At 43.7% G+C, this 27,608-nt stretch overlaps 1 protein-coding gene across 1 annotated transcript in view; it reads left to right on the top strand.

The window, feature by feature from the left end:
• Positions 1-27,159, top strand: part of PRIMA1 (proline rich membrane anchor 1) — a gene marked incomplete at both ends in the record, with an annotated part of 42,110 nt that extends 14,951 nt beyond the window's left edge. Inside the window, 2 exon segments of the mRNA XM_009695641.1 lie at positions 10,112-10,264; positions 27,092-27,159. Of these exon segments, the coding sequence (XP_009693943.1) occupies positions 10,112-10,264; positions 27,092-27,159 (221 nt within the window).
• Positions 27,160-27,608: the final 449 nt, after the last annotated feature.

Genomic DNA, 27,608 nt, shown 5'->3' with positions numbered 1-27,608 from the left:
TGCATTGGCCCAGTCCCTCGATTTAATGACAGCTGTTAATGATGATTCTTAATAGATTTGACTTTCTGTGCTGCCCATCCTCTGCACTTTTTCCCCCCCAACTCTCTAAACAGGTAACAGTGTGTCCTTCACTATGAACAGAACAGCCCTGGGGAGCCACCATGCTGTGGGAATCTCGTATTTTATTTTATATGCTGGATTTAATCCACTCAGCACTGCTTTAGTGTGTGGTGCTCTCCTTTGGAGCTTGTCTTGTTTCTGCTTCTCAGGGGGAAGCAAGGGCGAAGCAGCAGCAGGGCTGGGGCCGCGTCCCAGCCATTGTGCCTGGAAGCTGCAATGCCAAAGCACCTCCATGCCAGACATTTAAACATCATAGAATCACAGAATGGTTTGGGTCGGAAGGGACATTTTAAGTTTGTCTAGTCCCACCCCCCTGCCATGGTCAGGGACACCTGCCACTCAACCAAACCCCCACCCAGCCTTCAACACTTCCAGGGATGGGGCATCCACAGCTTCTCTGGGCAACCTGTTCCAGTGCCTCACCACCCTCACTGTGAAGAATTTCTTCCTAAAACCTAATCTAAGTCTTCCCTCTTCCAGGTTAAAGCCATTGCCCCTTGTCCTATCACTCCATGCCCTTGTAAAAAGTCCCTCCCCAGCTTTCTTGTAGGCCCCTTTAGGTACTGAAAGATCTCCCTGGAGTCTTCTCTTCTCCAGGCTGAACAACCCCAACTCTCTCAGCCTGTCTTCATAGGAGAGGTGCTCCAGCCCTCTGGTCATCTTCTTGGTCTCCTCTGGACTCCCTCCAACAGATCCATGTCCCTCTTGTGTTGGAGACCCCACAGCTGGATGTAGTACTGCAGGGGGGGTCTCACCAGAGGGGAGTAGAGGTGCAGAATCACCTCCCTCGACCTGCTGGTCACGCTGCTTTTGATGCAGCCCAGGATATGGTTGGCTTTCTGGGCTGCAAGCACATATTGCCGGGTCATGTTGAGCTTCTTGTCAACCATCACACCCCCAAGTCCTCTCCTCAGGGCTGCTCTCAATCCATTCTCCACCCAGCTTGTGTTTATGCTTGGGATTGCCCCAGCCATGTACAGGACCTTGCACTTGGCCTTGTTGATCTTCATGAGGTTCGCACAGGCCCACCTCTCAAGCCTGTCAAGGTCCCTCTGGATGGCATCCCTTCCTTCCAGTGTGTCAATTGCACCACACAGCTTGATGTCATCAGAAAACTTGCTGATAAACTGGATTTGGCCACAACTGCAATGGGGCAAATTCTTTGTCCCGTGGTAAGCCATGATCATAACCAAACCTATCTACCTGCTGACCAGACGGCTTTGGGCACAGAATTCCCCCACTTGGCACCCCAATGGCAGCTACAGTCTCAGCGCCCTGGGAGATATGAAATGATGTAGAGAAAATACTGGGAGCAGACCACCTTAGAGAAGCAAGATGGTGTCACACGCAGTGCCATATGGTTGCACATATTTTCCAAGAGAAGTTGTGGATGCCCCATCCCTGGAAGTGTTCAAGGCCAGGTTGGATGGGGCTTTGAACAGCCTGGTCTAGTGGAAGGTGTCCCTGCCCATGGCAGGGGGGTTGGGACTAAATGATCTTTAAGGTCCCATCCAGCCCAAACCATTCTGTGATTCTATGATGATCTTTCTTCAGCGTTTAATTGTTTGTACACGCCACTGGTAGCAGTGCCTGGTGCCGCCACCAGATCATGTGGATAAGACTGGAACTGCTTGGGCTCCTCCTGTCTTGGATCCACCATAGCTGCAATCTGGGAATGCCTCTACCTTCCCCTCCCTGAGCCTGCTCACAGTCTTTGCTCTGCCTTTGCTGTGCAGTCTGGAGGCGGTGCAGAGGAGGATTATGGCCTCTTGCAGGCTGTCTCCTAGGCCATGGCTGGCCAGTTGGGGAGGGGGGCTGACCCAGCCCCTGGAGCTTCTGTTGATACCAGCATTGCCTTTGGCATTTGATGTGATGTGCTCCTGCAGCTCCACTTCAGCAGTTCAAGCGTGACCGGGTGTGTTGTCTGCAGGCAAGAACTGTGAAGGGAGGTTGATGAGGTGATTTTTGGACCTGCAAGGGAGACAGCGAAGTGTGTCCATTCATATCTCATAGCTTCCTATCTTCAGAATGAATCATTTCAGACACGTACAGAGGTGCCCCAAATGTGAATGTTTGCCTTTATGTGTTCAGCTGATGTAGGGAATCTCAAGTGCAGGGATGAAGGAGAAGAAAAAAAGGAGTTAGTAGAGTTTCTCACATATTCTGTCACCAACACTTACTAATTAATCCTGAGGAGCACTCAGGATGCAAACACATTTAACAAAACTATTGGCAGGAGTTTCATTTATATGGGTGCATATGTATACCCCTTTATATACATACATTAAATACATATATATCATATATATCCTTTATACATATGTATGTGTGTTTATATACATACATATACATGTATGTGTATGCATATATGTATATACATGTATGTATGCATATGTATTTTGTGTAAATATGCATATACAAACACCAGGGAGTTCCTCTCACACCACACAGAAACCTGAGATGGTTAGACAAGCCTCTTCTTCATCTGTCAGTGGAAAATGGCAAGCCTCCCTTCTGTGAGTCCGCGTTTGGACCTGATGACCAGCCTGAGCGCTGCCTTCTGCAAGCAGCTGTGGTCGCAACGTGACCGTGAGCTCGGGTTTCCCTCAGGCCACGCGCAAGCCCCGGGGCCTGTGCGTCAGGGCGAGCGTGAGGCGGGGGCGAGCAGAGGAGCGACTGCATGGCACACATGTGTGCATGGCTTACTGCCCCGAGAGGAGGCACCAAGGCCCCCCATCTCCTGGTCAGCCTCCTCTCCCTAATCCGCCCAGGAAATTTTTCCCTCAAATCCAAGAATGTTGATGGATGTAGTTCGAAGGGAACGCATACTTTGCCTGGTCCAGAAATGCCTTTGACAATAACAGCTGAAGGTCTATATTTGTATCAAGGTTTAGAAGTACCACAGACTTCATTAGAAGGCTCTTTTGAAGGATTTGTTTTTCCCGTGCCAGCCGCCTCTCGCTGTTAGCAACCCCGAGTACACACAGCGTGTTCCTACCACGTGGATTATCCAAACAGCTCTGTAGCAGTTCCTACGTGATGAAATACAGCAAACAAAGAGGGGACATGAGCTGACACTGACTCAGAGATCTCTCCGCTTCGCCCCAGGTTAGGTAACAAAACCTGCACCCAGAGAGCCCACAGTCTCCAGGGCTCTGGGGACTGAGGTCCTGACCATCAGCAAAATTTGGAGCAGCGCTTATGAGCATCATCATGCAGATGCTGGTATAAGGTCCTCAGCTGGCACCAGTCTCACAGCTGGGCAGACTTCTACTAGTTTACATCACTTGAGTTTTGGCCCTTTTTTATTAGCTGCCTAAGGTTTCATTCTGATGTACAATGAAGTTAATCAGCACTCACTTTGGGGTGAATTTACACAGCTAGGGGTAGTGAAGTGCCTTATGTGAAAGTAAAGAGACCTCAGGCTCAGCACTGAAATCAGCTTTCTCAAAAAAGATATGGGCATGTGATGGAGGATCTCCTTGTTCTCATCTTTTACACAACACAATGCTTATAGAGTAAGTGTCCAAGCCTTGGTGTTTGTTTGTGTAACTATTCCTCTGTAGGGTTTCTCCTAGAACCCAAGTTATTTCATATTAATCAGGGGATTCGTTGAACTCCTCTATTCCACAGGGCATTGGATGAGACTCCTTGATGTGAAGAGACCCAAACTGCAACAGATTCAAAATCCCTCTCCATATTTAACTGGGCATGGAGTGTCCTGGGAGTCTTTTCATATACCTTGACATCTGAAATCACATCTAAACCTCCCCAGGTTTTTTGGGCTTGATCCTGCATCCCAGTGTGATAATGGCTCTAGGAACTAGTGGCTTCTTTTTGTCTTGCAAATGGAGATGCCAACATGGAAATTATGTGAATATATCAAAATAATAAGGCAAATAAGAGTGAAGATGAGACTAGAACCCCAAACCCTACCTTAGCCAGCATATCAACGGGTCTCTAAAATATGTGACATACGTAGAGGTTGCTAGAAACCCATTGCCTGCATCTCCAATTCCTTTTAAGTTCCACCAAGACCGATAAAACACTTGAGGCCCTTGGAATATGAGCCTGTCTTCAAAATAAAATCCAATCTCACTTCCTAGCATGCTGATTAAAAGTGCATGGCTGATTCAGGCAGTGCTACAATGGCAAGAGGAGTGTTGCAGGCATAGAGATGACAGGGTTTAGCCCATTGTGAGTATACCATATTAAAAATGGGCAGATGTCTCATAAAGATGATTATGCCAGCACTCTTGACCTTTTTGCAAGAACAGGAATAAAAGCAGGAGGAAAAACAATAATCAGTTTTGATTTATCTTGAGAGCACCCTTCCTTTTTTAGGCATGAAGTTACTGTTATTGTAGCGAACTGAGGGGGGTCACTGTCACCCTTCTGTGTCACATCAGTGCACACTCACCAGCTGCTCCCTGGGACTGAGCCTGTAAGCAGATTGACACACTCAGACCTCAGCCAGGGACACCACCCCTGGGATTGCACATGGGAGCACGGGTCACTGCCTCCATTAGCTATTTTCCGGCTGAGCCCTGTGTTTGGTTTGGTTTGAGTTTGTTTTGTTCTGTTCTGTTTTATTTTTCTTTGTTTTGTTTTGCTTTGTTTTGCTTTGCTTTGCTTTGCTTTGTTGGGCTGGCTGATGGGCAGGAGCTGGTGGGAAGAGGTGCCCTGATGCAGGCTCCCGGCCTCTGCATCACTGCTGAGGGCTGCACAGAGGCACCAACTCAGCCCAGCGTAAACCCCATGACGGAGCACTTACTCTCCTGACAGACTTCGTGGTGTTACTTTCTAATGTCCTGGCATTCCCATGTGAAGAGCAATTTGCATACAACCCATATTGCAATGGCAAGTAATAACCCTAATCAAAATAAATGAGGGGAGTACTAGATTTCCAAAATCTGAGCTTTATAAAGTACAGCCATCACCACTAAAGATAACCTGAGGGCGTATCTAAGGATTCCAAGTCCTGTTTCTATACTCTGTCACAGGCAGTACAAGTATGTGTCATTTTTATAACATACACAAAAGGATTTAATGCTTAATCCAGAAGATTAGAACAGCTTCATCGCTATGTTTTGGTTTTGGTAGCTCAGGGCACTTTTGAGAGTTACCCACTCTGAGAGTCGCTAAAAGGAAGTCAGAGACTTCTTTGTAATGTTGTGGAAACTTCCTTTCCAGTGACACAACATCTACTTTTGTGCCTGGACATTGAGGGAAACCCTCTGTAGCTGAGCTAATCTTTCCTGGTATGCACATTTCTGGCTAAAGCCATGCGTATACAGATACCTGCTAAGATTAGAACTGGGGCTATGTCTTTATGCTGACCCTTCATAACAAATTTAGTCAAAGAAAGCAAGTGTGTAAGATTTTTGTGGTGTGAAATAATGTGCAGGATGCCTCTGCTCTAAAAGTATTTTTTCATGAATTTGTTTTCAATAAGTTGGATCCAGCTACCCACTGTAGGTCTGAAATGGGTCTGTATATTCATTGTATTTATTTAGGCCCTCTAAGAGTAAACTTACCCAGCATTTGTACTTCATAAATTTTAAGGCCAAGAGAAAAAAGGCAATGTGCTCCTGTGGACTTTCCAGAGACAGAGCATTTTCTTTAGTTATTTAATTCTTATTCTGAGTCCAATATCTTTAGCTGAATTTAGACTTCTTTTAAGAAAAATGAAAAGTCTACCTTAAACTAAATTTTTCAGTGAAATACTCCACCAGAGCTGATAGACTATTGTAATGGATAATTACCTTTAATGATAATAATTACTCTATTTCTAATCTAAATGTACTTAGTCTCCACTTGTATTGGAGTACATTCTTAAGTCATTTACAAACTCTACCAGTATCCATCACCCTATTTTGGGGGGAAGGCAGTAGTCACTGTTAAAAAAAACACATTCTCTCAGCAATGGCTTTCCATTTATAGTTTATAGATTCATAGATCTATACTTTATAGAGTTATAGATTTATGGATTTCTAGACATACCAGTTCTCTGGCTTTTAACTCAGTTTATGTGTGCCACACTTACTGTGTAGCTTCATAGTTTCATAACCCCAACATCATGTGAAATGAAGTCAAATGTCGTGCCAAACTCTAAAGTTATCACACCATCATTAACATATCTATTTACCAAACCAGTAGTCTCCTCTGAAAATACCTAGTTAGTTTGACAAGATGTGTTTTCCTGAACCTGTGCTGTTTAGCATCAATTATTTATTTTAATATTTTATTAATTGAATGAGATCATTGTTTTGGCAGAATTTCTGTCAGGATGACAGGCTGTGATTGCTTAGCTCACCCTGCTGATCTTCTTTAAAATGTCATCACTTTCCTACCACTTTCCACCCAACGGTGTGTTCAATGTGCACAACGACACTTCAGGGCTTAGGACAAAAAGCAATTTTCCTTGAGTTGTTTTGCACTGTGAAAATCATTTTCTCCATTCATCTGATTTTGAGACTAGTGAAGAGCAGCCAGGAATGAGTCAAACCAGGAGGCAATCATGTTCTGAGCAGCTGAAGCTGATCACGTGAGGCTGGTGATGGGTGCTGAAGGAGCAAACGCCATGACCGGGCTGGCCAGCCCTCAGCTCTTGGTAGCCCTGCGGTGATGACAAAGGGAGTCCCTGAGTCCAGGGATGTCCTTCATTCCCCAGATACACCTCTGTGAATGACAACAGTACGTGGTTTGTTGTTTCTTTATGCAACAAGGGAAAGGGCACAATTTGGTTCTGAAACTGTATACCTTTAGGAGGTTTATAATGGATTTGAAAGAGGTAGTACAAAGGAGGCGGCGATCGTGAGAATTGTATTTTCCTGCAGTTTGTCAAAGGTTTTGTAAGACAATGAAACAACTGGACATTGTCATTGTTATAGGTAGTATGGGACATCTTCTGTTCTGTGTCTTTTAGAATAATTTCAGCATCTCCTTAGAGGAAGGGTTGGGACCCGTGTCTTCGCTCCTCCAGAGAGTGCCTGAGAAACGCATTACTATTTCATGCAAAGTGGTACAGTTGCAAGACAGTGCTGCAGGTGTCCTCACCCCAGGATAACTTCTGATCATTGAGGGCACACAGGCTCAGACCCTCCTAGGTTCAACCTGTTTTTTCTACACTGCAGGCGATGAGCTGGGGTCTGGGAGCCTCCCCAGACCTGGGCTGCCCCAGGGAGCAGAGCGGTGAGCCCCAGCCCAAGGGGACAGAGACATCAACACCTCTCTGACTTCAAGAGCTCAGTGTGGGACTCACCAAGAGGCATCTCTCTGAGGACATGGTTCTTCTCAGGCGCCTTGCTGGCGCTTTGGGAAGTTCCCCTCTCAGCTGGCTTTCCCAACTGCACACAGAGGCATCCATGCGGGCCAGGCGTGGGCTTCCCATCAGCAGAAGGAGATTAAAAGCAGTTCTGCTCTTCCTCAGAGGATAATTGTGAGGAGAAATGCATTAAGGATGCAGAAATGCCACGGTAATGAGCGCTATGTGAATGCATACTAAGAAAGGCAGAAAAGAGCACGCAACTAGGAACTTACTGGAAAAAGAGTGGGCATTTCTAAGGAAAACAAGATTACCTAGCACTGCAATAATAAGGGGTAGAAATAGAAAATAATTTTTAAAGCTGTATAAACCCACCAGCCACTAAGAGCCACTAAGAGACAGGCTTTGATAGCTTCCAGTGTGGTTTCTCATGCTTCTTTCTGAGTGCCTGGTCTGGAGCAGTGGGGAAGGGAACTGAGCCAGGTGGATTAAGGGTCTCCTCCACATCAGAAATTCTTATTTTCCTGTCATTAATAACTATATATAGGCGGTCAGGAGTCATATTCACTATTCAATCCCACATATATCTGCTTATTCTTGATATAAAAATACTGTGATAAACCATCAAGGAGCAATTGGTGTACAGACCTGTGACAAGCCTTGCTTTATATCCTGTCTCTGCCATTTGTCAGTCTCATTTGTTGTGCTGAGGAGCAACTCAGTCTCACGATCTCATTTTGCTTTACAACTAGTTTGGTTGATCCTGCCTTTGAGGAAGAACAAGGACTACACAAGGATAGCTGTACTTGCCCCATTTTTTATGATCTCATCTAATTTTACATGGCATCTGCTGATGGATGTGTTTTCTGCAATCTTTTGTGTTTGTCAGGACAACACCAGGAGAGTAGAGTTGGCTGTTCATGCAAACATTTTGTCATCTTTGAAATGCCTTCTGTTCTGGAATCTTAGAAAATAACAATATTGAAAACTTTCAGAGACTATTAAAAACATTAGCTTTATCACAACAGAAGAAATAGTTCCGCCATCCACTGAAAACTAACTTCTGCAGCTGACAGAGTAATGAAGTAGGAATAGAGGGGCTGAGATAGTCTTGGAGTGGACACATTGTCAGAAGAGGAGCCAACAACCACTAGTTCTTCAAATCGCTTAATTTTTCAGCTTTATTTTTCTCTCTTGTAGGAAAAAAAAACCCAAACACACACACAAAAACCCCACACTGACATTCAATATATGTACAATAAATTGAAGGCAATATTTGCTAGACAAGTATGATCATAGTGATAGCATGATCAGTGTTGAGGGCTGATGCATGTGAGAAAGATAGGACCTCTTATGTGGCACCAAATGCTGAACTGCCTATAATTTATCAAGCTTTTGGCTTTATTATTTTGATTTCTTCTTATAGTTCTTTACCTAGTCTTTTTCTAAGGTGCTCCTGCAGATTTCTTGGGGTGAATGTTGCCAATTCTTCTATAGATCATGCAACCGGAAAAAAAATCTTCTCTCATTAACTGTGTACTTCAGGATTTAACCTAATAAGTGTTAACCTAAGAGTATATGTGTGTCTTTTCCTAATCAAACACAGGCGGCACAGGAGATGTCAGATCACAATAAATGATGCAGGTGTGATGACATATTTTAACTTGTGCAGCTATTTGTGATGTGTATAACAGGAAGTTCAGAATATAGGCTATATCAGATCAAATAATTAGACTTAAAAAAAGTGCCTTTTTCTGTATTTAATTCTCTCCCCTACTTAACTGAACATGTAGATTTAGACAGTCCCATTGACTGATTCATTATTAAACTTCATTTAAGATGATCCAAATTCTCATGGAGTTTATGTGGATGCACACATTGCGTTAAGGGTGTCCTCCCTCTCTGCAATGCATTGGTACTGCTCGTGACATTGTCTGTTGCTCACCATCCTTCAGCAAATAAGTGTCCCCTCAAAACACAGGAAAAGGAATATGGCCCTGAAGGAAAATACTTTAACTAAATGCCAACAGTATTCCTTCTGATGCAAAATATTACTTGTTTTGAGTGGTACTTACATAGACAATTCTAGCCCTAAATTGAATAAGAAAAATGTAATAATAAGTGCTTATTTTCATGAGATACCATTTCTTAATGTTAACATTGCTTAACTATTGACCTTACAATTCAAAGACAATGTAACAGGAAAGAAGCTTGTCAACTATAGTCCTCTAAAAGCAATTAATACATGTAATAAAATTCCTGTTCTAAATAAATCCCCTTTACTCACTCCAAGGTTACAATGATAGCAGCTGCAATGCTGATTGGTAGGCCCTGCTGCGGCTCCCTGATAAACCTCCCCTAATGGGGTTTGAAAGCCTACCCTTACCAGCATAACATTTATCTCTAAAACTAAATCTGATGCAGTAGGAGATGGCAAATCCAGAGGGAGAAGGGGTTTCCCATGGGTAGCAGAGCTGAGCCTTTCTCCTTCACTGTGGACAACACTGACACAGAGAACTTGGTCATCTGGGGACCATGACAAGAAATATCTAGTACCAGAGGATTTGGTTGCTTGGAAAAAAAACTGGTCCTAAATGCGAAATAACCTCTTTGCATGTATCTGTGGCCCTGGCATAGTGCTATTGCATGGGTGACTGAAGCGTATCTGATTATAAACTAGACATTTGGGAGAACTCATATATTTTTTCAACACTCTTTTTACAGCTCCCAAGTCTACCTTTTGTCCCACTGAAGAGACCTGGTGGCCAGGCCTGGTTATTATCGTTGCGGTATGCTGTGCCACACTAGTGTTTCTCTTCGTAGTTGTCATCATTTGCTACAAAGCCATAAAAAGGTAAGACTCCAGATACTTTTACTGTACTTAGGACAACGCAACCCCACGAAGGTTGACGCAATACTTGGCTGACACCTTGTTTTGTTTAAAGGCATCATAAAGGCAAAGTGCATCCTGTAGTGAACATGTGTTTTCATTGGAAAGTCACTTTATGTACCGTATCCTGCCTGGGTAAAGGGTGAAGTTCAATGCACAGTCATGGGCATGAGAAGCAGAAAAACTGGAAATGGGATAGAGCCACAATGTTCAGATTAATAAGAACTTCCCCAAAGTCAAATTACTGCAGGTTGCTGGAATGTCGATAGGTCCCTCATTAATTGTAGCATTTCAAATTGATGCAAGCTGTTTTAACTCAAACTCTAGGGTAATTTGTATAGTTTTTCATTTGGAGACTCTATTTCTAATTTATTTTTCCTTCAAAAATTATAAACTACAGAATGAAATTCAAAATCTGTCTCTTTTAATGTAAAAGCCTATGTGAAACCTATGTACAATACAATGTGTAGTAACTGTTTCAGCTCACTGTCTTTGCAATAGATGTACTTGCAAAGGCTTCTGGTAGTTAAAAAGCATTGACTTCAGTTACATAGGAAAATGGGAGTGGGAATAATTTCTTCACCCAAATAATATTTCATATTTCTGTTGCAAAAAGTCAAAACTTGAACATTTCTGTATGAAGGCTCCAACTGTATGTCCAAAGCATCGATTTAGAGAAGAAAGTAACTTGTGGGAATTGTAGCCTGAATGGATGGAGTTTCTTTTCTCCTCTGTTGGTTTCAGTATGGCTCTGACAACATCCCACTGTCGTGGCTTCGTGGTGTCACTGTTTTATACCATGGGGGTCTTGGGCAGGAGTTGTTAGTACAACCAGGTTACCCAGTGTGCAGTAGAGAATGCAATATGCAATCCATAACTCTCATGAGATATTACAGTGACATCTGAATCACAGCTTGGATTAAATGATTTTAAAAAAAGTTTTTTCAACTTTGTGATTTTTAAGTGGTATTTTGGGGAAAAAAAAAAAATAAAGGAAAATGCCTTTCATGAAAAATGTTACCTGCATGCAAAGCAATTGCAAGATTTGTGATGAGCCTCAGCAAGGATATCACTGTGGTGGAGCATTGCACATGCTTTGTGGTTGTCTGAAAAATTTGTGCAGGATTTGAAGGATAGTGTATCCTAGAGCATCAAAAAGGGAGAATTCAAATGTCTGTATTTAATTTCTTATTAAACTTACGTAAGTATCTTTGCTATTCTAGTTTAGCTAAAATGAATCCTTATTAGTTTTGAAGAATTGGAGAGCTTTGATTCTAGAGACTGTACTTTTAAAAAATCATCTATTGAGGACTGAAATTGGAGTCCAATCGGATTGGTATCACAGTGCAAATTCTCTTACTTGCAGCTCCTAATCTACCATTGGCTGCTTATTGGCCCAATTCCATGTGGAAAGTTGTACTGGTATCAAAACCAGCTATTGTATTTGTCTGTCTGCTGCCAAATTGTGAATTATTTCTGCCAAGGCTGCAAAATATATCTATGGGAGCAGTAACTCTCGAGGGCAACTTGTGCCTAGTGAGCTCTTCAAACGTGCTGTGAGGCTGCTAGATGGTAGGAAGAGAAAAGAAATTTAAACAGACAAATTTAGAGCTGCCTTGAAAAGGCTTTGGGAGATCACATAACAGTCTCATGATTCGTGCCAGTGAAGAATAGTACTGATACTTGATGAAGACACCCATTATTTGTCAACAGTGTGAATATCAACGTACAAGTCAGCTGCTTGAACAGGCATTAGGCTCAGAGAAAAGTGAAAATTCCTCTTAGATCTTCTTATTGTTGACGTTCACAGTGCTAAGCTGAAAACTGTTCAGATGTGGGATGGACAGCTATGAAAGAAAATCTTATTAACTATATTTTTACAGAGTAACTAGAGCATTTCTTTTCATCAATGAGTCCTTCCTAAAACAGCTCTGCCAAAAAGATGTCCTAAAGTGCCTGGCAGCATTCCCCAGTAGTTCAGATTCCTTGATCCACTGTAAAAGATATCTATTGATAGATGCTGGGAAATAAGATAAGACACTTCACAAGAGAAGCATCTCTGCCTTCGACACAGAGTATTATCACATATTGTTGAGCTGAATTGGCTTTAGCTAGTGTGAGAAATCCTTCACTCTATTTTTTGCTGAGAGGTAGAGGTGGCTAGAGAAAGAGTAAGGGGATTAATCCGGGTGGTGTTGAAGCCAAGAGTCCCTCCAGTGTATTCCCAGTCTCTGGATCCATAACCGTGCTCTGCCCTGCCCTTTCTCACACCCCCATCTGACAAGCTCTCCTCTGCAGTCCTCCTCCTGGGCCCTCATTCCTGCACATCTGCTGGCATTGGGACCTCCGTCATTGCAGCATCTCTGACAAATCTGTCTCCCACCTCCACTGAAGAGATGCTGAAGAGTGAAATAACAGCAGTCATCTGGTTGTAGGGTGTAGCAAGAGTTAAATGTTTTAGTAGGAAAGTGAGGGCAGAGATTTATTTGCACAGAGCTTGGCTCTGTTGTATTAATCCCTCACTTTCATAAGAATCAGATTTGAAGTAGAAAGAAAAAGAAAAATCCTATTGTGCTTAAGATAAAATCTCATTTACTGGTTTCAAAGGGCCAGACCCAATCAAACTCTCTCATATCTGCTTTTCTGTGGCAGGAAGAGAGGGAGTGACTGTCCTCGAGGTATCATAACTCAACTGTATTTTTAGTCAATCTGTATAAAAACTGTTTCTCCTGGGGTGGTTTGCTTTCCGTTAGAAAAGCTAAAACTTCAGCATATCACCAATTTTAGGCACTAAGGCTTTTTGTGATAAAATACAACCTAGTGGATTGGTGCTTCTTTGTATAAAGTAACTACCAGAATGAAGCAAGCGTGCTGCTGTCTCCATCCCTACATCTCCCCTGGAAATACTCAGGTTCTCCCAATATGAATTAGCCATAAGAAATGCTGAGATCCATGGCAGTGGATGGATTTGATCTCTCTGGTCCATGAAGCAACTAATACCAAAATGTATCAATCAATCAGTTTTAATACTCAGAAAACTGCTAGACAGGTTAAACTCTTGGGAACATATATATGGGATGATTCTTCGAAGGCTCTTAAAGCAGCCTCTGAATTTCCTATGTGTGATGCTGGTGTCTGCAGTGTTGGAAACTGCATGACTGGCACACTGCGTACAGATCAAGCACCAGAGGAGATCACACGTGATGTGTTGTGCTGCACCATGGTTACACACATGGTGATAGCACCCTCAGTTTGGCACTGGAGGAACAGCTATATTCTCTGGTCTTGGTGACAGAGGGGTATTTCCTCCTTTAAAGAAATGTAAATTTTCTCTTAAGAAACTTTTCCATGGCACATTAGAAAAAATTTAAGTATTGCCACTTAGCACCGGCAGCAATCACAGTCTGTGACATTGGTAGATTTCTAGGACAGGTTTAATCACAGGCTAGGGTTCAGACCCACTGCAAGCAGTGGGACTTTTCTGCTCATTTTGTGGATAAGGGAAGTGATCTCACAATGAGTGATTTCTGTAACATATAGCAAGAGCAGACGAATAACTGGTTCAAAATCTGGAATGCCTCTAGATATTCTCTACCATGTCTCTATCTGTAAAAAACTGCCATTCTTTTGCTTTCCCTGGGAGACTGTCACCAAGAAGTAAAAGCAGGAGGTCCAAGGACAATTCATAAACCAGCACAGGCTGGAGGAAGCTGGATCATTTTGGTATTACATGATTTGTGAACTTGGGCAAGTGCACCATGAATGCCAGCAGCTCTAACAAATCTTCATCTGGTGTAAATCAGTGCAGATTCAAAAGCAAACAGTGGAGCTTGATTCATTTTAGTCAGCTCTGGAGGTGGATGTCTCCTAAACTTTTTTTAACATCTCCAAGCACCTGAATAATAATGAGACAGCAAGACTGGAAGGAAGTGGGAAGTAAACACAGTAAAAAGGATTAACGAGAGTTGTTTGGTAAATAAGCAACTGAGATGGGGGAGAGAGGGACCTGCAGTGTGTAATCCTATTTCTGAAGCTCACTGGTGTGTCAGTGTCTGTGAAGGGAGTAAGCTATTTACATAAAAGGAAAAAATAAATCCCTGGCTCCCTGTATAAAATTAAGATACTGGAGCCATCTCTCAAACCTTGAAGGGGAAAGCAAAACTGAGCACCCTGATCTCTGTGCCAGCTGATGCGCCAGCTATGCAACTTGCCAGCAGGTGTTTCAGATGGTTTTCCAACATGTCAAAAACCTGTACTTAGTACGTCCAGAACATCCATATGGCCTGAGAAGACCCATGAGCAGCCTGTTGTGCCTAGGGATGTGACTCCTTGGCTATGCTGGATTTTAGGTAGGATGGATACCTCTGCTCTCAGATGTACCATAGGGTTTGCTGCCAAAGAGCCCTCTTGCTAAGTCAGCAGAGAAAGCAGGCTGATGATAGCAAAATTTTACATTATATACCTTTTACTCAGTATTCTAATTTTGTCAAGCCACTGTTTTGCATGAGTCCCATAGCCTGAGAGAAAGGTACCATAAATGCCTACATATGCATTTCCTTAAATAGGCACTGAGTTCACCTTCAAATAATAATTAAATGGAAGAAAACATTGTACTGAAATAAAATGACAGGTCATATTTAAACTGTTTTAAAATTCATTGCTCAGGTATTTTCTAGGATACTCAGCATTAGTGTATGATTTATGGCCCCTGTATACTGCAAGGTCTAGTTGCAGTAGCAGGAGCAAGGTTCTGAAAGTTGGTTTTGTTCAACAAAATGAGGCAGGTACTTCTGAGGGAAAAACACTCAGGATTACTTAAGGAGGGCAAAAAGTGGGAGTAGGGGCTGTGGTGAATGTGTCCCATGGTGCAGGGATGTCCCACTAAGCAGACCATGGCCTTGCACCTCAACCCCAGCCCATTCTGTACCACTCACTCCACCAAAGAGCAAGGACTGTGTAGTCCTCCACATGGCCATCTCCTATAAGCTGCTGAAACCAAGCACAATCTAGTCCAAAATCAGTATTAATTGCAGCAAAACAATGCTTTTCAATGTGGGGAGAGAAGACAGAACAGTGTCCTAAACTTAATTAATCACTCTGAAGTGGATATTCATGGCATGGCTGATGACAGACAGGCCAAGGTGAATAGAGATTGTTAATATGTTCTATTCTTCCTGACACATTAGAAGGCTTTGTACTGAAATAGTGCCTTAATTCTCAGCAGGTGCCTGGAAAGACGATACTTACTCAGAAGATAAAGTGAGATAATTGATGGAAAAGCTGGCTTAAAAAAGTGCTGGTTTAGTGGGGGACACTCAAAGGGAAGAAGAAAAAGGTCTGTGGGGGAAGATCTGTGTGTCTCAGGCAATTCGTTGACATCAGACCAGTTCAGCTCTTCAAAAGGGGTCAACTCTTAAGAAGTGCTGTTCAGAAGGGAATATGGTCTTCATTGGGAAGACCTGGGAATGTCACTTAGGGAAGTTGAAAGAAAAACTTCAAAATTTTGGAAAAGCAAGGAAAAGACAGTCTCATTGTATCCTGTTTATCTTTTCCACTGGCTGAATTTTGATGTTTATCAACAACAAGATCAGCATCTACAGCTGAGCACCACTGTCCAGGTCTTCTGTCACCTCTACCCAAAGTCCAGAGTTCCCAAGTGTTGCTTGACCTCTATGCCTAATCATCTCCCAGTGGTGAATTTACTCCCATCCTTGGAATGAGGTTGCAGATGATTACCAATGACAATTTAAATACCCTGAGCAATCAGTCTTTCTGCAGGAGATCCCATTTTTTAAGCATCAAGAAATTAGTTCATAGAATCACAGAATGGTTGAGGTTGGAAGGGACAGCTTGAGATCATCTAGTCCAAACTTCTGCTCTAACAGAGTCAGCTAGACCAGGTTGCCCACACCTGTGTCTACCTGGGTTTTTAATATCTCCACAGATAAAGTCCACAACCTCTCTGAGTTCTTGTTGGGTTTTTTGTGTTCTTTCAAAGCTATCACTGCTTATTAAACTAAATGTAGCCCTGCTTGACGAAAATTGAGTGCTAGGAAAATCAGTTGTTCTTCCAAAAAGTATTGAAGTCTGATGTTGGTTGTGCAACAATTTCCAGGGTAGTATATATGAGACAAGCTGTTGAACAGCTGTACAACTTGACCCAAGCCCACTGGAGAAGTCAGAGCTCTGCTGTATTCATTCTGCTGCTTCAGTGGCGTCATTGGGGATTTTGGATGGAGGATGAATAGTTGGCACTGCCCAATGTTTTTGGAGTGCATCAAGATGAAGAAGGATTGGCCTTACTTTTTAAGTAGAATAGTGAAACTGTTGCTACTACTTGTTAGCAGGTTCATTTGACAGATCAAGGGCTGATTAGTAAGGTGGATAAAATAGCTTTTCATTTGGAGAGATGGCTGAGCCAAGCCGCATGGGCAGTGCTGTGCAGGAAAGTTTGCTTTGCATTTGCAGTGCTGTGCAGTATGTGTTGGTCGGATGAGCACAAGAATCTGCTCTTCAGTGCTGTCAATCTGGGATTTTTATAAGCACCACATGTTTGCATATCTATTATAGGGTAGGATTCCTCTGTCTCTTTTAAATTATACCAAAGTCATATTCTGCTAGAGAGAAAGTTTCCTGTCAGAAATGAATAAAATACCTCACTGTTTCTCATAACCGGGAACACTGGAAGCCTTCAGGAGACTTTAGTCTTTAGCATAAAACAAGTGGTTCAAGTGTTTCACAGAATACTCTCCTATGCATCATTTTTCAGTGTTCACTCCTAATTTGTGATGTATTGACAAAGATGCCAACAGAAATCTGTAGAGCATAATGGTCCATTCTGTGATCAATTAGCTCTTCACTGTGACCAGAAACAAACTTGCCATTTTTCTGTTTTCTACTGCAGTTGAGGGTACCACATCAAACGGGCAGAAGTCTTGCAATAGATTGAAGCATTGTACAGTTACTGCCTCAGTGCAACTCTGTAATAGCCATGGGTGGATTTTACAGACTCATGCCAGAATATAATGCTCATGCTGGTCTAATTGTATTGGTTGAAATATTCATGGTTTGCTCCAGCACAATGAGAAGATACAAGTGGATACTAGAGCTTTGAAACATATAGGAGAGTTGCCAGGTTTACTATGAGTTTTTTATTACTTTTTTTTTCTTTGAATCATAACTTCTGAAGAAATCTGAATGAATATGAGATCAGAGTTCCCTTCACCTACTAGTCTAAAAACTGACTTTAAACACAAGACTCTTAGATATTCAAATCCTACAAGGCAAAGAAATAAAGTTTTCTTAGAAATTCATTTAATTTTTAAGCCAATCATGGTTTTTACAAGCTGACATGAGGGCACTTGTTGCAGACCCTGCTAGTGAAAAGCCACAGCTGTGGCTGAGATCTACCCAGTACAGTGTGCAGGGTACATCTGAAGAAAGTTTTTGGCTTGATTATCTGGGATATCTGAGCATAGGACTGTGTTTGTTACAGCCTGCAAGAACCCAGCAGCACTGCCCTGGGGTGCCTGGGACAACCTTTTTTACGACTCAGAGAAAATTGTAGCCATGGTAGTAGAGTGGGGATGTAGATCTGTTACTCCAGCTCTGTATCACCCAGAAATTCCCTCTACATAACGAGAATCCCATAGGAACCTGCTGGCTGCCTTCATTGCCCCCATTTGCTTTCCATGAAGGATTTGCAGTGCATCTGGAGTAAAAGCAGTAAAGCCTGATTTCTCCAGTGGCTGAACAACTGCAGCTCCTGGTGGATTCAGCACACACGGTAGATTTGCAGGAGCTCTAAAATCCCGAAAGTTAGAAGAGGAAAGCCAGAAAAGTATGGAAATGCCCCAGCAGTTCCCACACGTGCCCCATGCTGCCTCAGGCAGACTCTGCCAGACTCATTCTGCTCTGCCTTGGGGTGACAAGAAACCAGACCTGACCGTGGAGCAGCTAAGCACTAGCTGGTCCCCTACCCACCACACACAGCCAGCCACCTTCAAGATGATCAGGACTGTTCAGCACACCTCTTAGCCCTGTGTGCATGCCCCATTCCTCCGCAGTCTCTGCCTTTTCTTGTTTTTTGCAGAGCTTTGTTTCCTGCATCACCCCCATGTTGCCCCAAATTTGACCAAGCAGAAGATACCGCCTTCCTGCCCAACCTTTGGACACGCTTCTGGCCAGCAGCCTTGGTTTGGTGCCACCCTCGGCTCTAATTCACAGCTTCTGCTGACTTTGTTTTTGATGCCGGGCTCTAACCTGGACTTCTGTGCACAGAGACCCTGGGGAAAGGTAGAGCTCAGGGAACAGCAGGAGCTGCGCTCAGACACATTTCCTCCTGTGCAGGGGATCTCAGCCAGGGGTAATGAGGCATCTGACTACAGCAGTCTTATTTCCCACTGTAATTTATGTGCATTAGTTCTACTCCTTTGTCTAATTAGTCACAACTTGGTGGGCAAACAAGATCTCAGCTTTTCCATGCCCTAGTTGAGAGCAAGTGTTGATAAAGGAAGGCTCAGGGGTGCTTGTCCACATGAGCTGGTTTCAGGAGTCCCCACTGCTCTGAAGAGAGGTCACATCACACACACCCCTGCCTTGCTGTGCTCTTTGCTGCCATGCAGCCATACTGCCCAGAGAGAAAAGGGTGCAGACTGGGTCCCCCTTTGCAGAGCTGCGATGCTTCTCAGACACACATCGATCATTTGCAGCCACCCTCGAGCCCCTTGCAGCTCTGCTGCCACCACTTGTGTGGCTGCACGGTCTGATTTCTGCTACCTCTGTCCTTCCTTCTCTGCACCCCACATATTTACTGCTAAATATTTATCATGCTCCGGGGTTGCTAAGCAGCACACAGCTCTCTGCTTGGGAGAGCCTTGCCGCGAAGGCGAGACATACAGTAGGTTAGCATGGGCAGAGCTGGGGGTGGGAGAAGATGGCATCTGCTGGGGTGGTCCTGCTCCACCACATGCTTACCTCACTCTGACTCCCATGTCCCCTCCATCAGCAGGCACATGGCTACCCCCTCCAGTATGGCTGGGCTGGGGAACAATGCTCCTACTTTGTCCATCTCGAAGAGTTGTTGGCTAAATAGCCAAGTCAGAGAGCATGTGTGGAGACGAGAGTCGCAGCATCCATTCCCCAAGCTAGTGCCAGGGGATGGAAGGAAGCACTAAAAGGGAGTTTGATGTAAAGATCTGATCCTAGCTGTGTGCAAGGCAAGAGTGGGAAAATAGTGTCATTCCTCATTCTGGCCTTTGAAAAGAGGCTATGCAAAGAGGTCCCAGGTGGAGAAATGGTGCCTTCTTTGGTGTCTGCTTTTTGAGGCAGTAGCGTGAAACCTTATGAAAGATGTTAATACCCCCAAGCAGCAGGAACTGCAGGCCAACCTTTTTCTTCCCTTCAGTTGCTCTGAGCCCTGGGACACCAGTGCAGAGACTGGCTGAACTCAAATTCTTCCTCAGCAATTGTCCTCAGTTACAATTGTCTAAAGCCACTTAGCTCCCAAACTGCACAAAACCAAATCTTTGTGTAGACATCAAGGTGTACAGGACTTCCTGGCTGCTCTGCCTCTGAACGGACTTGTCCCGTTGCACACTTGGATCATAGGAAGGCTGGGACCACCCTGTGCTGTCCACTTAGAGTGGGTTTGCATTTATCCTGTGAAGAGCAGCGTCTGGCTCTGCAGACTCTTCTTTGTGAGTGGAGAAAGTCAGATGCAACTGCTTGGAAATCAGTGGTCTTAACTCCAGTTGGTGGCAGAGACGGGTCACCTCAAATGCAGAGTGACCTAGATAGTTGCAAAGGTCAGTTCATTTTTCAAGTTTTAAGTTTCTTCTCAGCTCCTTGCATTTATTTGTGTTACAGACAATCTTCTATTAAAGACATTTCTATAACAGAAATCTGCAGAGAATCTTGGTTCATCTGCATGGAAATTAATCATTACTATTTAAATAATTTTGTGAAATTCTATTTAAATGATTCTGTGAAATAGCAGTAACCTCCTTCTTCTGTATGGATCAAGTCCATCATTTAAGTTGTTGCCTCTGTTTGCAAGGGATCAAATACAAGGTAGTTATCTACAGTCAGCAAAAAATCTGGGCACAAAGTAGTAGAGAAGATCAACTTTGTTTTGGGGATGGAAAAGTCCATTGCCTAAAATGGCAATATCTGCAGTCACATGGCTGGTGAGAGACATACTGTCCTTCAGAGACGGCGAGAGAGCAGTGAAGAGCAGCCCTTGTTCATCTTCTCTCTCTGCCCCTTATTATTCCAACCCTGCATTTTTCCAGTACTGATACCCACCCTGACCCGGAGCATGGCGCACCAACAGTCAGCCAGTTAACAGACATGGTAAGGAATTCCTGCACCTCTTTCCTCCTCCACTTTCCCCTCCAATATAGATATCTTTTTGTAAGGACAACTTCTAATTGGGAGCCCAGCTAAACAGTAGTTTACTGTCTTTTACTGGCCTCGCTGTAGCTGAGCAGAAGTGGTTAGGTAGTTGTCATGTCTTGTTCGATGTATGTTTAGATGTGTTGTCTATATAAAAAAAATAAGGTATTGATCAGGATTGGTACAGCTGGGCACTTGAAAAGCATGTTTCTCCAGATTTCCTAATTAATGTTTGTTAAGCACTTTGAAGATAGAAAACATTGAATAGTGATAGAATCTGTTCCAGAAGGACTGGAGAATTTTAAAGGACTAAGAGAAAGATCTCAGTTTGGGCTTCCACTGGTGTTTTTGTATTGCTGAGTGGCAGATAAGCAGAGGGGTGTTTGCTACCTTCACGCCAGCACCTGTGAGAATACCTCTGTTTTGTGTGGGTCACAGAGAGCTCTCACGGGTGTGTGCAGAAATGAAGGATTAAACCTGCATATGAATTCAGCTTGTGGGCACAAAAGCCCAAAGAGTGTGCACAGTCCAATTTGGGGGCAGCATTAAATTTTTGTCCAGCATTACACAAGCCTCGTGACTTTGATTTTAGTGAGACACCAGTATAACGCCACTACTGCAGTAATGCATCCAGTCTGCGGTAGTCCGGAGGATATTCACATGAGGGCTCTGGGAAATGCTACTCTCTTCCCCCTTGTGATCTGTATGATATGGGGAAAAAAACAAAGTAGGAGAGTGTACTGCCTTCATTATTAGCTCTTACCTGTTCCTAGTCATCACGCAGACCCGGGTGCCATAGCAGAGCAACTCACCCTGTGTCCAGCTTTGACCACAGGTATTGCCTCGATCACTGAGAATCAACCCCAGGCAAACTGAGGCTGCACCTGAAGTTCCGTGAAATGATTTGTCCTGTTACACTGGTTGTTTCAGTTCCCTGAAGCAGTCAGTATTCCTTCTTCGATACTTCAGGGTGGCAGCCTAGACATCTCAGTAACAATGGACTGGAACAAGACCCTTGGGTCACCCTGTCCGTCCCCGATATTGTGGGCACTGTAGCACTTAGTCCTTTTCATAAACATTGCAGCCTCTTTCTTGAAGCTGTGTAGTTTTCACTCTCTCCCTGCTCCCTCCTCCAGCATCCCAGTTCAAACCAGAGTAAAAGAACATTTTACATTTTGCATCTCCAGCCTAAATTTAGCCATGGCTTCTTCCCATTTCTTCCTTTCACAGAATCACAGAATGAATTTGGTTGGAAGAGACCTCTGGCATCATCGAGTCCAACCTTTGCCCTAACACCACCATGTCGAATGGACCATAGCAATAGGTGCCACGTTCAGTCTTTTCTTAAACACTTACAGGGATGGTGACTACACCACCTCCCTGGGCAGCCCGTTCCAATGCCTAATGACCCTTTCTGTGAAGAAATGCCTCCTGATTTCTAGCCTGAACTTCCCCTGGCGCCATTTCAGACTATGCCTACTTGTCCTATCGCTGGTTGCCTGGGAGAAGAGACCGACCCCCACCTCTCTACAACCTCCTTTCAGGTCGTACGGAGCGATCAGATCTCCCCTCAGCCTCCCCTTCTCCAGGCTAAACAACCCCAGCTCCCTCAGCCGCTCCCCATCAGACTTGTGCTCCAGGCCCTTCACCAGCTTCGTTGCCCTTCTCTGGACACGCTCCAGCACCTCAAGGTCTTTCTTGTCGTGAGGGGCCCAGAACTGAACACAGCACTCAAGGTGCGGCCTCACCAGTGCCGAGTACAGGGGGACAATCACTGCCCTCGTCCTGCTGGGCACATTATTCCTGATACAAATGCCCTTTTCCTTTTGTGGTGTTCCCTGAGACCAATCCCATCCCTTCTTTCTTTTCATTTGACTAGATTGTTCAAGCTTGTTTATTGTCTTCTATAATAAATTAAGACAGAAATTTGAGCTGGCTGCTCTGTGTAAATTAAAGACTTGTTAGGGCAGCTCATGCCTAATGCAACAGAGTTACACATAGTCCTCCTTGTCTGGGTGCCTCACATATATTGACAACCCCAGGCTGTTTCTGTGTTGCTTGGCAGAGCATGCACTGTGACCTGAGCTCCATGAATATACCTTAGCTGCCTACACTGCTCTGCGGCAGGACCGGCCTTTGAGGACCAGGAGTGTGCCTCGCTCATCCCCAAAGAGCACTGCCAGTGCATAGCACACTGCCAGGCATGGCCACTGCCATGGCCATCCTCCAGACATGTTTTGACTTTGTTCAAAGCAGGCTGTCTTCATTCCATCCATTTAATGTCTGTCTTTTTTTTTTTTTTTTTCATTTAGTGGCTTTTTGCCAGGCTGGAAGGCTAGCAACATAAGCTCATTTTTTTACATTAGGCCCATTCATTTTTTTCCTTTTGCCATCAAAACATATCAACGATGTATTCCGCACTGTGAACACCCAACGGATAACGTCAGCTGTAATATCTCTCCAGTCAATAAAACCTTTTAAAGATCATTATAGGGAATGCAAAGAATGGGTTGTAACATCAGAGGTCACTGAAAGTACTTTTATCAATTATGTCAGTTAATAGTCCAGTATCCTAATAATGAAGCTGCTTCTCTTCCTTAAGATTGGTTTTGTGTAGGAGCATTAATTCTGAAGTTAGCTTAATTGAAGACCTAGTAGGAAATGTGATTGCCTCACCTTAATTTCCCAGGGATAGATCTTCCTCTGTAACATCAGAACAAATCCTCCTCAAGTCCAGCAAATCCTGTGGAATTACTCTGACTTTGCACTACTGAAAATAAATGAAGACTAAACTCCACTTCTTAAATTTCACGTGTGGTTCAGCAAGCTACTGCAATTACTTGCAATCTAAACAGTCTAAATTCTGCCTTCGGATATACCCACAGCGACTTCAGCAGGCTGGGATAGATGCAGAAAGAGATCTGCCCACCACATTTTGCAGCCCAAGCGCACCAGCTCAGGGAACCTCTAAGTGCTGATGAACGGCTGCAGAGCAGCTCTGTATGGATTTTTTTTCCCTGAAAGAAGCACTCAGCAGAGGCTAGATCGTCAATCTGTGCACAGCGAGGGGGATTTGACTGTCACAGGGGAACATGAACTACCTCAAAACAGAAATCGCCCACATGCCTGCAGGTCTTGCTTAAATATACTCTGGAAACTGGTCAGCTAAAAATGGCTGCGAGGGAGAGCTGAATTAGCCATAAATTGCAGGCTTGAAAATGCTCATGTGAACAGCCAGGAAAGAAGGAACTGTTCTTAGGAGATGGTATCTTGGGGTTAGATCAAAGCCTGTTGCCGCAACATGACTTTCAGCGCTGTGAAAGAGACTTTCCCCTTTTGCATAATGGCCTGTTTGCACTTGTACAGATCTTCTCCCCTTCCTCACAGATGAGAGAGAGACAGAAAAGGTCTGAAGATGTTAAAAATTGTACCTTACTTTCTCTTGTAAATCTTATTTATCAGCTGACCGCTATTTTTGTTTGGCTAAGACTGAAGTACTCAAAGGTCTCTGAGGAAAGAACAGCTTTTTCTGAATCACAAGACACCTCTTTTTTTTTTTCATAAGGAGCAAAGGGGAAATGCAACTTGAGGAAGGAGACCTCCATCAAATGTCCAAAACTGAAAGTAACCCAATATACATAGTCCTTCCAAATGGTGCAGGTGATATCATCCAGGTTGCCTATAAAACTTTCTCGTTTGGAAGAGTAAGTAAAAAACATCTCCTATTGGGATAATAAGTAATAAACACTGAGGCAGGACAGTTTGTCTTTTAGATGCTGGACTATCTAACTTACCAGACTAGAGATGGAAATTCAAGGAATATAAGTAAAAGCCTTGGGAGATTGAGAGTATTGAACATTGGCCCTCAACAAACAGTGAGCAGTAGTAGGTGCATTGCTGAAAGTTGTCCAGATGGAGCTGCTTTTTATTACAACTGTAAAACATTTACATTGTATGTGGGAGGTAGTTGAGCCAGTAACCTCTTCCTACGAGTAATGAATAGTATGCTGCTTATTTTCTGGACAGATAGATGGTCCACATATGGCTGTTAACTAATTTAATATAGAAAAACTAAGGTTTCAGAAAATTTTCATCATTAGGATTTCTTCTCTGATTTCTGTCTTCGTATTGTCAAATAAAAAATATCCGGACCGAATTTTTCTGGTCCCTCTGAGACAGTCAAAGGGAGAAGTCAGAAGGTAACTCTCTTTCCATGACTCTGAAAACTCTCTCCAGAGAAGTATCGCTCTTTAACATGAACCCCATATGTCTGGGCCATAGCACCAGGCTGGCCAGCCCACATTAGTCTTTAGGCAAGTCTCATTGTGGGCGGCTGCACACAAATTCGATGGCTGTGTCCCAGAAAGCAACTGTTGTCAGTGCACAGAGCCCCTCTAACAGTGGTCCTGTTCACAAACCAGTCTTAGAAAGCAAGTTTGCTTCTCCCACCAGTTGCTGTTGCAGGAACTGATTCACCTCTGATGACTGATGGCCAGCATGAATCAAACGGTTGTTTGATGAACGCCCCCAGTACTGAGATGTAAACGTCCTCCATTCACATTCTTTATGCTTTTATAAACATTCAGGTTATTCAGGGAGATGGTTTAGTAATTGAATAGCATTACAAAATTTATTCTTCCATTCCTATCCTTTATCTGATAAATAAGGATGTTTTTGAAGCGTGACTGTAGCCCACACATGATCTTGTCTGGGCTTCCAGCAGTGAAGTCTAGCCAAGAGCTCTAAACATAGCTACCACAGGTACTGCTAGCATCCTAGCCTAGGAGGTGAAGCTGAGTGAAAATATATGTACCAGATATTTACGTTGTTTCTTGGACAACTTTTGTAACCCAGGAAGATGCTGCTGCGGTCGGATCTCTACTGGTATATAGGTAGCTTGGATATTTTTACTATGCGCTGAGGGCACATCAGGATAGACCAATCCTATGAAGCAAATGGGTGTGTCGTATGAGACCCAATTTTATTGACAATCACTAGTTTTTATGTGTTTTATGTGTTGATACCTAATGAAATATTCATCAGTATGGAGAAGAGCTTTGAAGTTGTTGGCACGTGTAAGTGATACATCTTCAGGTCTCTGATTTGCCTCTTCCCTTCTGCTGCTCTGTCCCGGGGATCGGTAGGTGCACACGCAACCTGGCACATGCCACCGCCAACGCAGGAGGGGCGGGCGAGCTGTGGTGATGCCGGCTGGTAAAGCATCTCGCCGGCTGCTTGTCTTTCCCCATAGCACAGCCTTGTGTTGGGACGTGCAAAGGTGGGGCTGCCCACAGAGCTCGGTGGCAGCTGTGTTCAATTTCCAATTTTGTACCACTGCTCAGGAAGGAGTGGAGTTGCACTGTGGTCTTCTGAGCACTGGGTATCTCCTCCAACAACGCACAGCAGGGAGGGCAAAGGGGCCTTTCCTCCTCCAGCTGCATTTTATAAGAATGACGACACTCTATTCTTGTTTTGTAAGAAACAGGATAGGTGCTTCCCCCGGTGGATTATCCAGGGCAGCAAGTCTCAAGTGGAGGCAGGCGTTTCCTGGCAGTGCTGCGTCGGGTACAGGAGGTCAATTTAAGATCCCTTCATTTCTCTGCTGCCAGCCCAAGGTCACCCCCTCACAGCTTGGCTGGGTTTCCCCAGGGCCCAGCCTTTCCAAATGCTGGCCATGGTGCACTGGCACTCAACAGAGACATTGCTGTGGAGGTAGGCAGTAGGAAACAGGTTTGCAACGCTCAGGCTTGTCTTCTGATATCAAGGGTTTATTCTTAACTCTCATCCCTTCCAAGCACAAATCACCTTGAAGAGTATGAGCATGTGGTTTGTATCATGTCTTTTAAACTCTGTTGCAGTTTACTCTTCTGGACAAAACTTCTATTCTCATTTCTACCTGATCTTACTCTCCTCAAAGCTTCAATAAGCGTATAAGTAATAAGGCATAATAAAGTCCTGATTAAATGAATAGTCTGCTCAGCTGTTGCTTGATTTTGTCTGAAAAGTCATATATAGAGATTTTCTTAAGTGTGTGCAAGTGAGACACGAGGTGAAACCCTCCGCTACTACTCTCCCACACAACTGCCTCACAGACAGTAGGTCTATGCCAAATTTACACCAGTAGTCAAAGCTGGCAGGGAGGGTTTTGTCAAATATACTGAGTTTTGTGACTGGACAGGATAAAGGGCCAAAAACTGTGTTTCCTCTAGGAAGTTTTCTAAAGACAGAACGTACAAATTACGTTTGCATGTGCATCATTACGTTGACCGTTACACAGGACTCTGCAGAGAACTGGTACAAGCCAATATGAATTTCTTTGATAAATAAGATTTATAATACGATCAGAAACTCATCTGAAATTTAAGCTTGACGTGTGAATTACACTATTAAATGGCTGTTCAATGCTTTCTTGATTTTAGGACTCATGCACATTAATGCATGCATGGTGGAGAGGTCATTATGGACTCTGACGCATCATTTCAGGCGGGTACTAAGCTGTACAGAAGGTGTAGAGAGTTGCATGTGCCTGTCATTCGCAGATGTTTGGCATGAAGAGCACGCCAGTTTGCTAAACATCAAAGCAGAATGTGTAGCAAATCATACTGTAAAGCAATGCAAACCACTTGTTAGTGAACAACCCGTTTCACCTGCCACAAAGTGAGTATGTCACAGATATGACTAGTTCCCTACCTGTTCCCTCACTAATCTGAAACATCCTTTTACCAATGAAGGGCAACCCTGCAATGGAAATGCGTAAATACATGGCCACAGCACTTCATCTGAAAGGGGGCTTGGAGTATTACATGTAGGAAGATCATGCATAATCTAGCTTATCAGGCAGAAAATAGGATAAAAGGGTTCCCCTTGGTGTGTAAGAGGAAAACTTGCATGTTTGGATCTCAACAGTCAATGAAATTTGAAGTAAAAAAGAGCTAG

The sequence above is a fragment of the Cariama cristata genome, unplaced genomic scaffold (assembly GCF_000690535.1).
Source record: "Cariama cristata isolate BGI_N322 unplaced genomic scaffold, ASM69053v1 scaffold11872, whole genome shotgun sequence".
NCBI classification, from domain to species: domain Eukaryota; kingdom Metazoa; phylum Chordata; class Aves; order Cariamiformes; family Cariamidae; genus Cariama; species Cariama cristata.
Note: the sequence above shows the minus strand (reverse complement) of the source record. Positions and strands in the feature narration are given on the sequence as shown.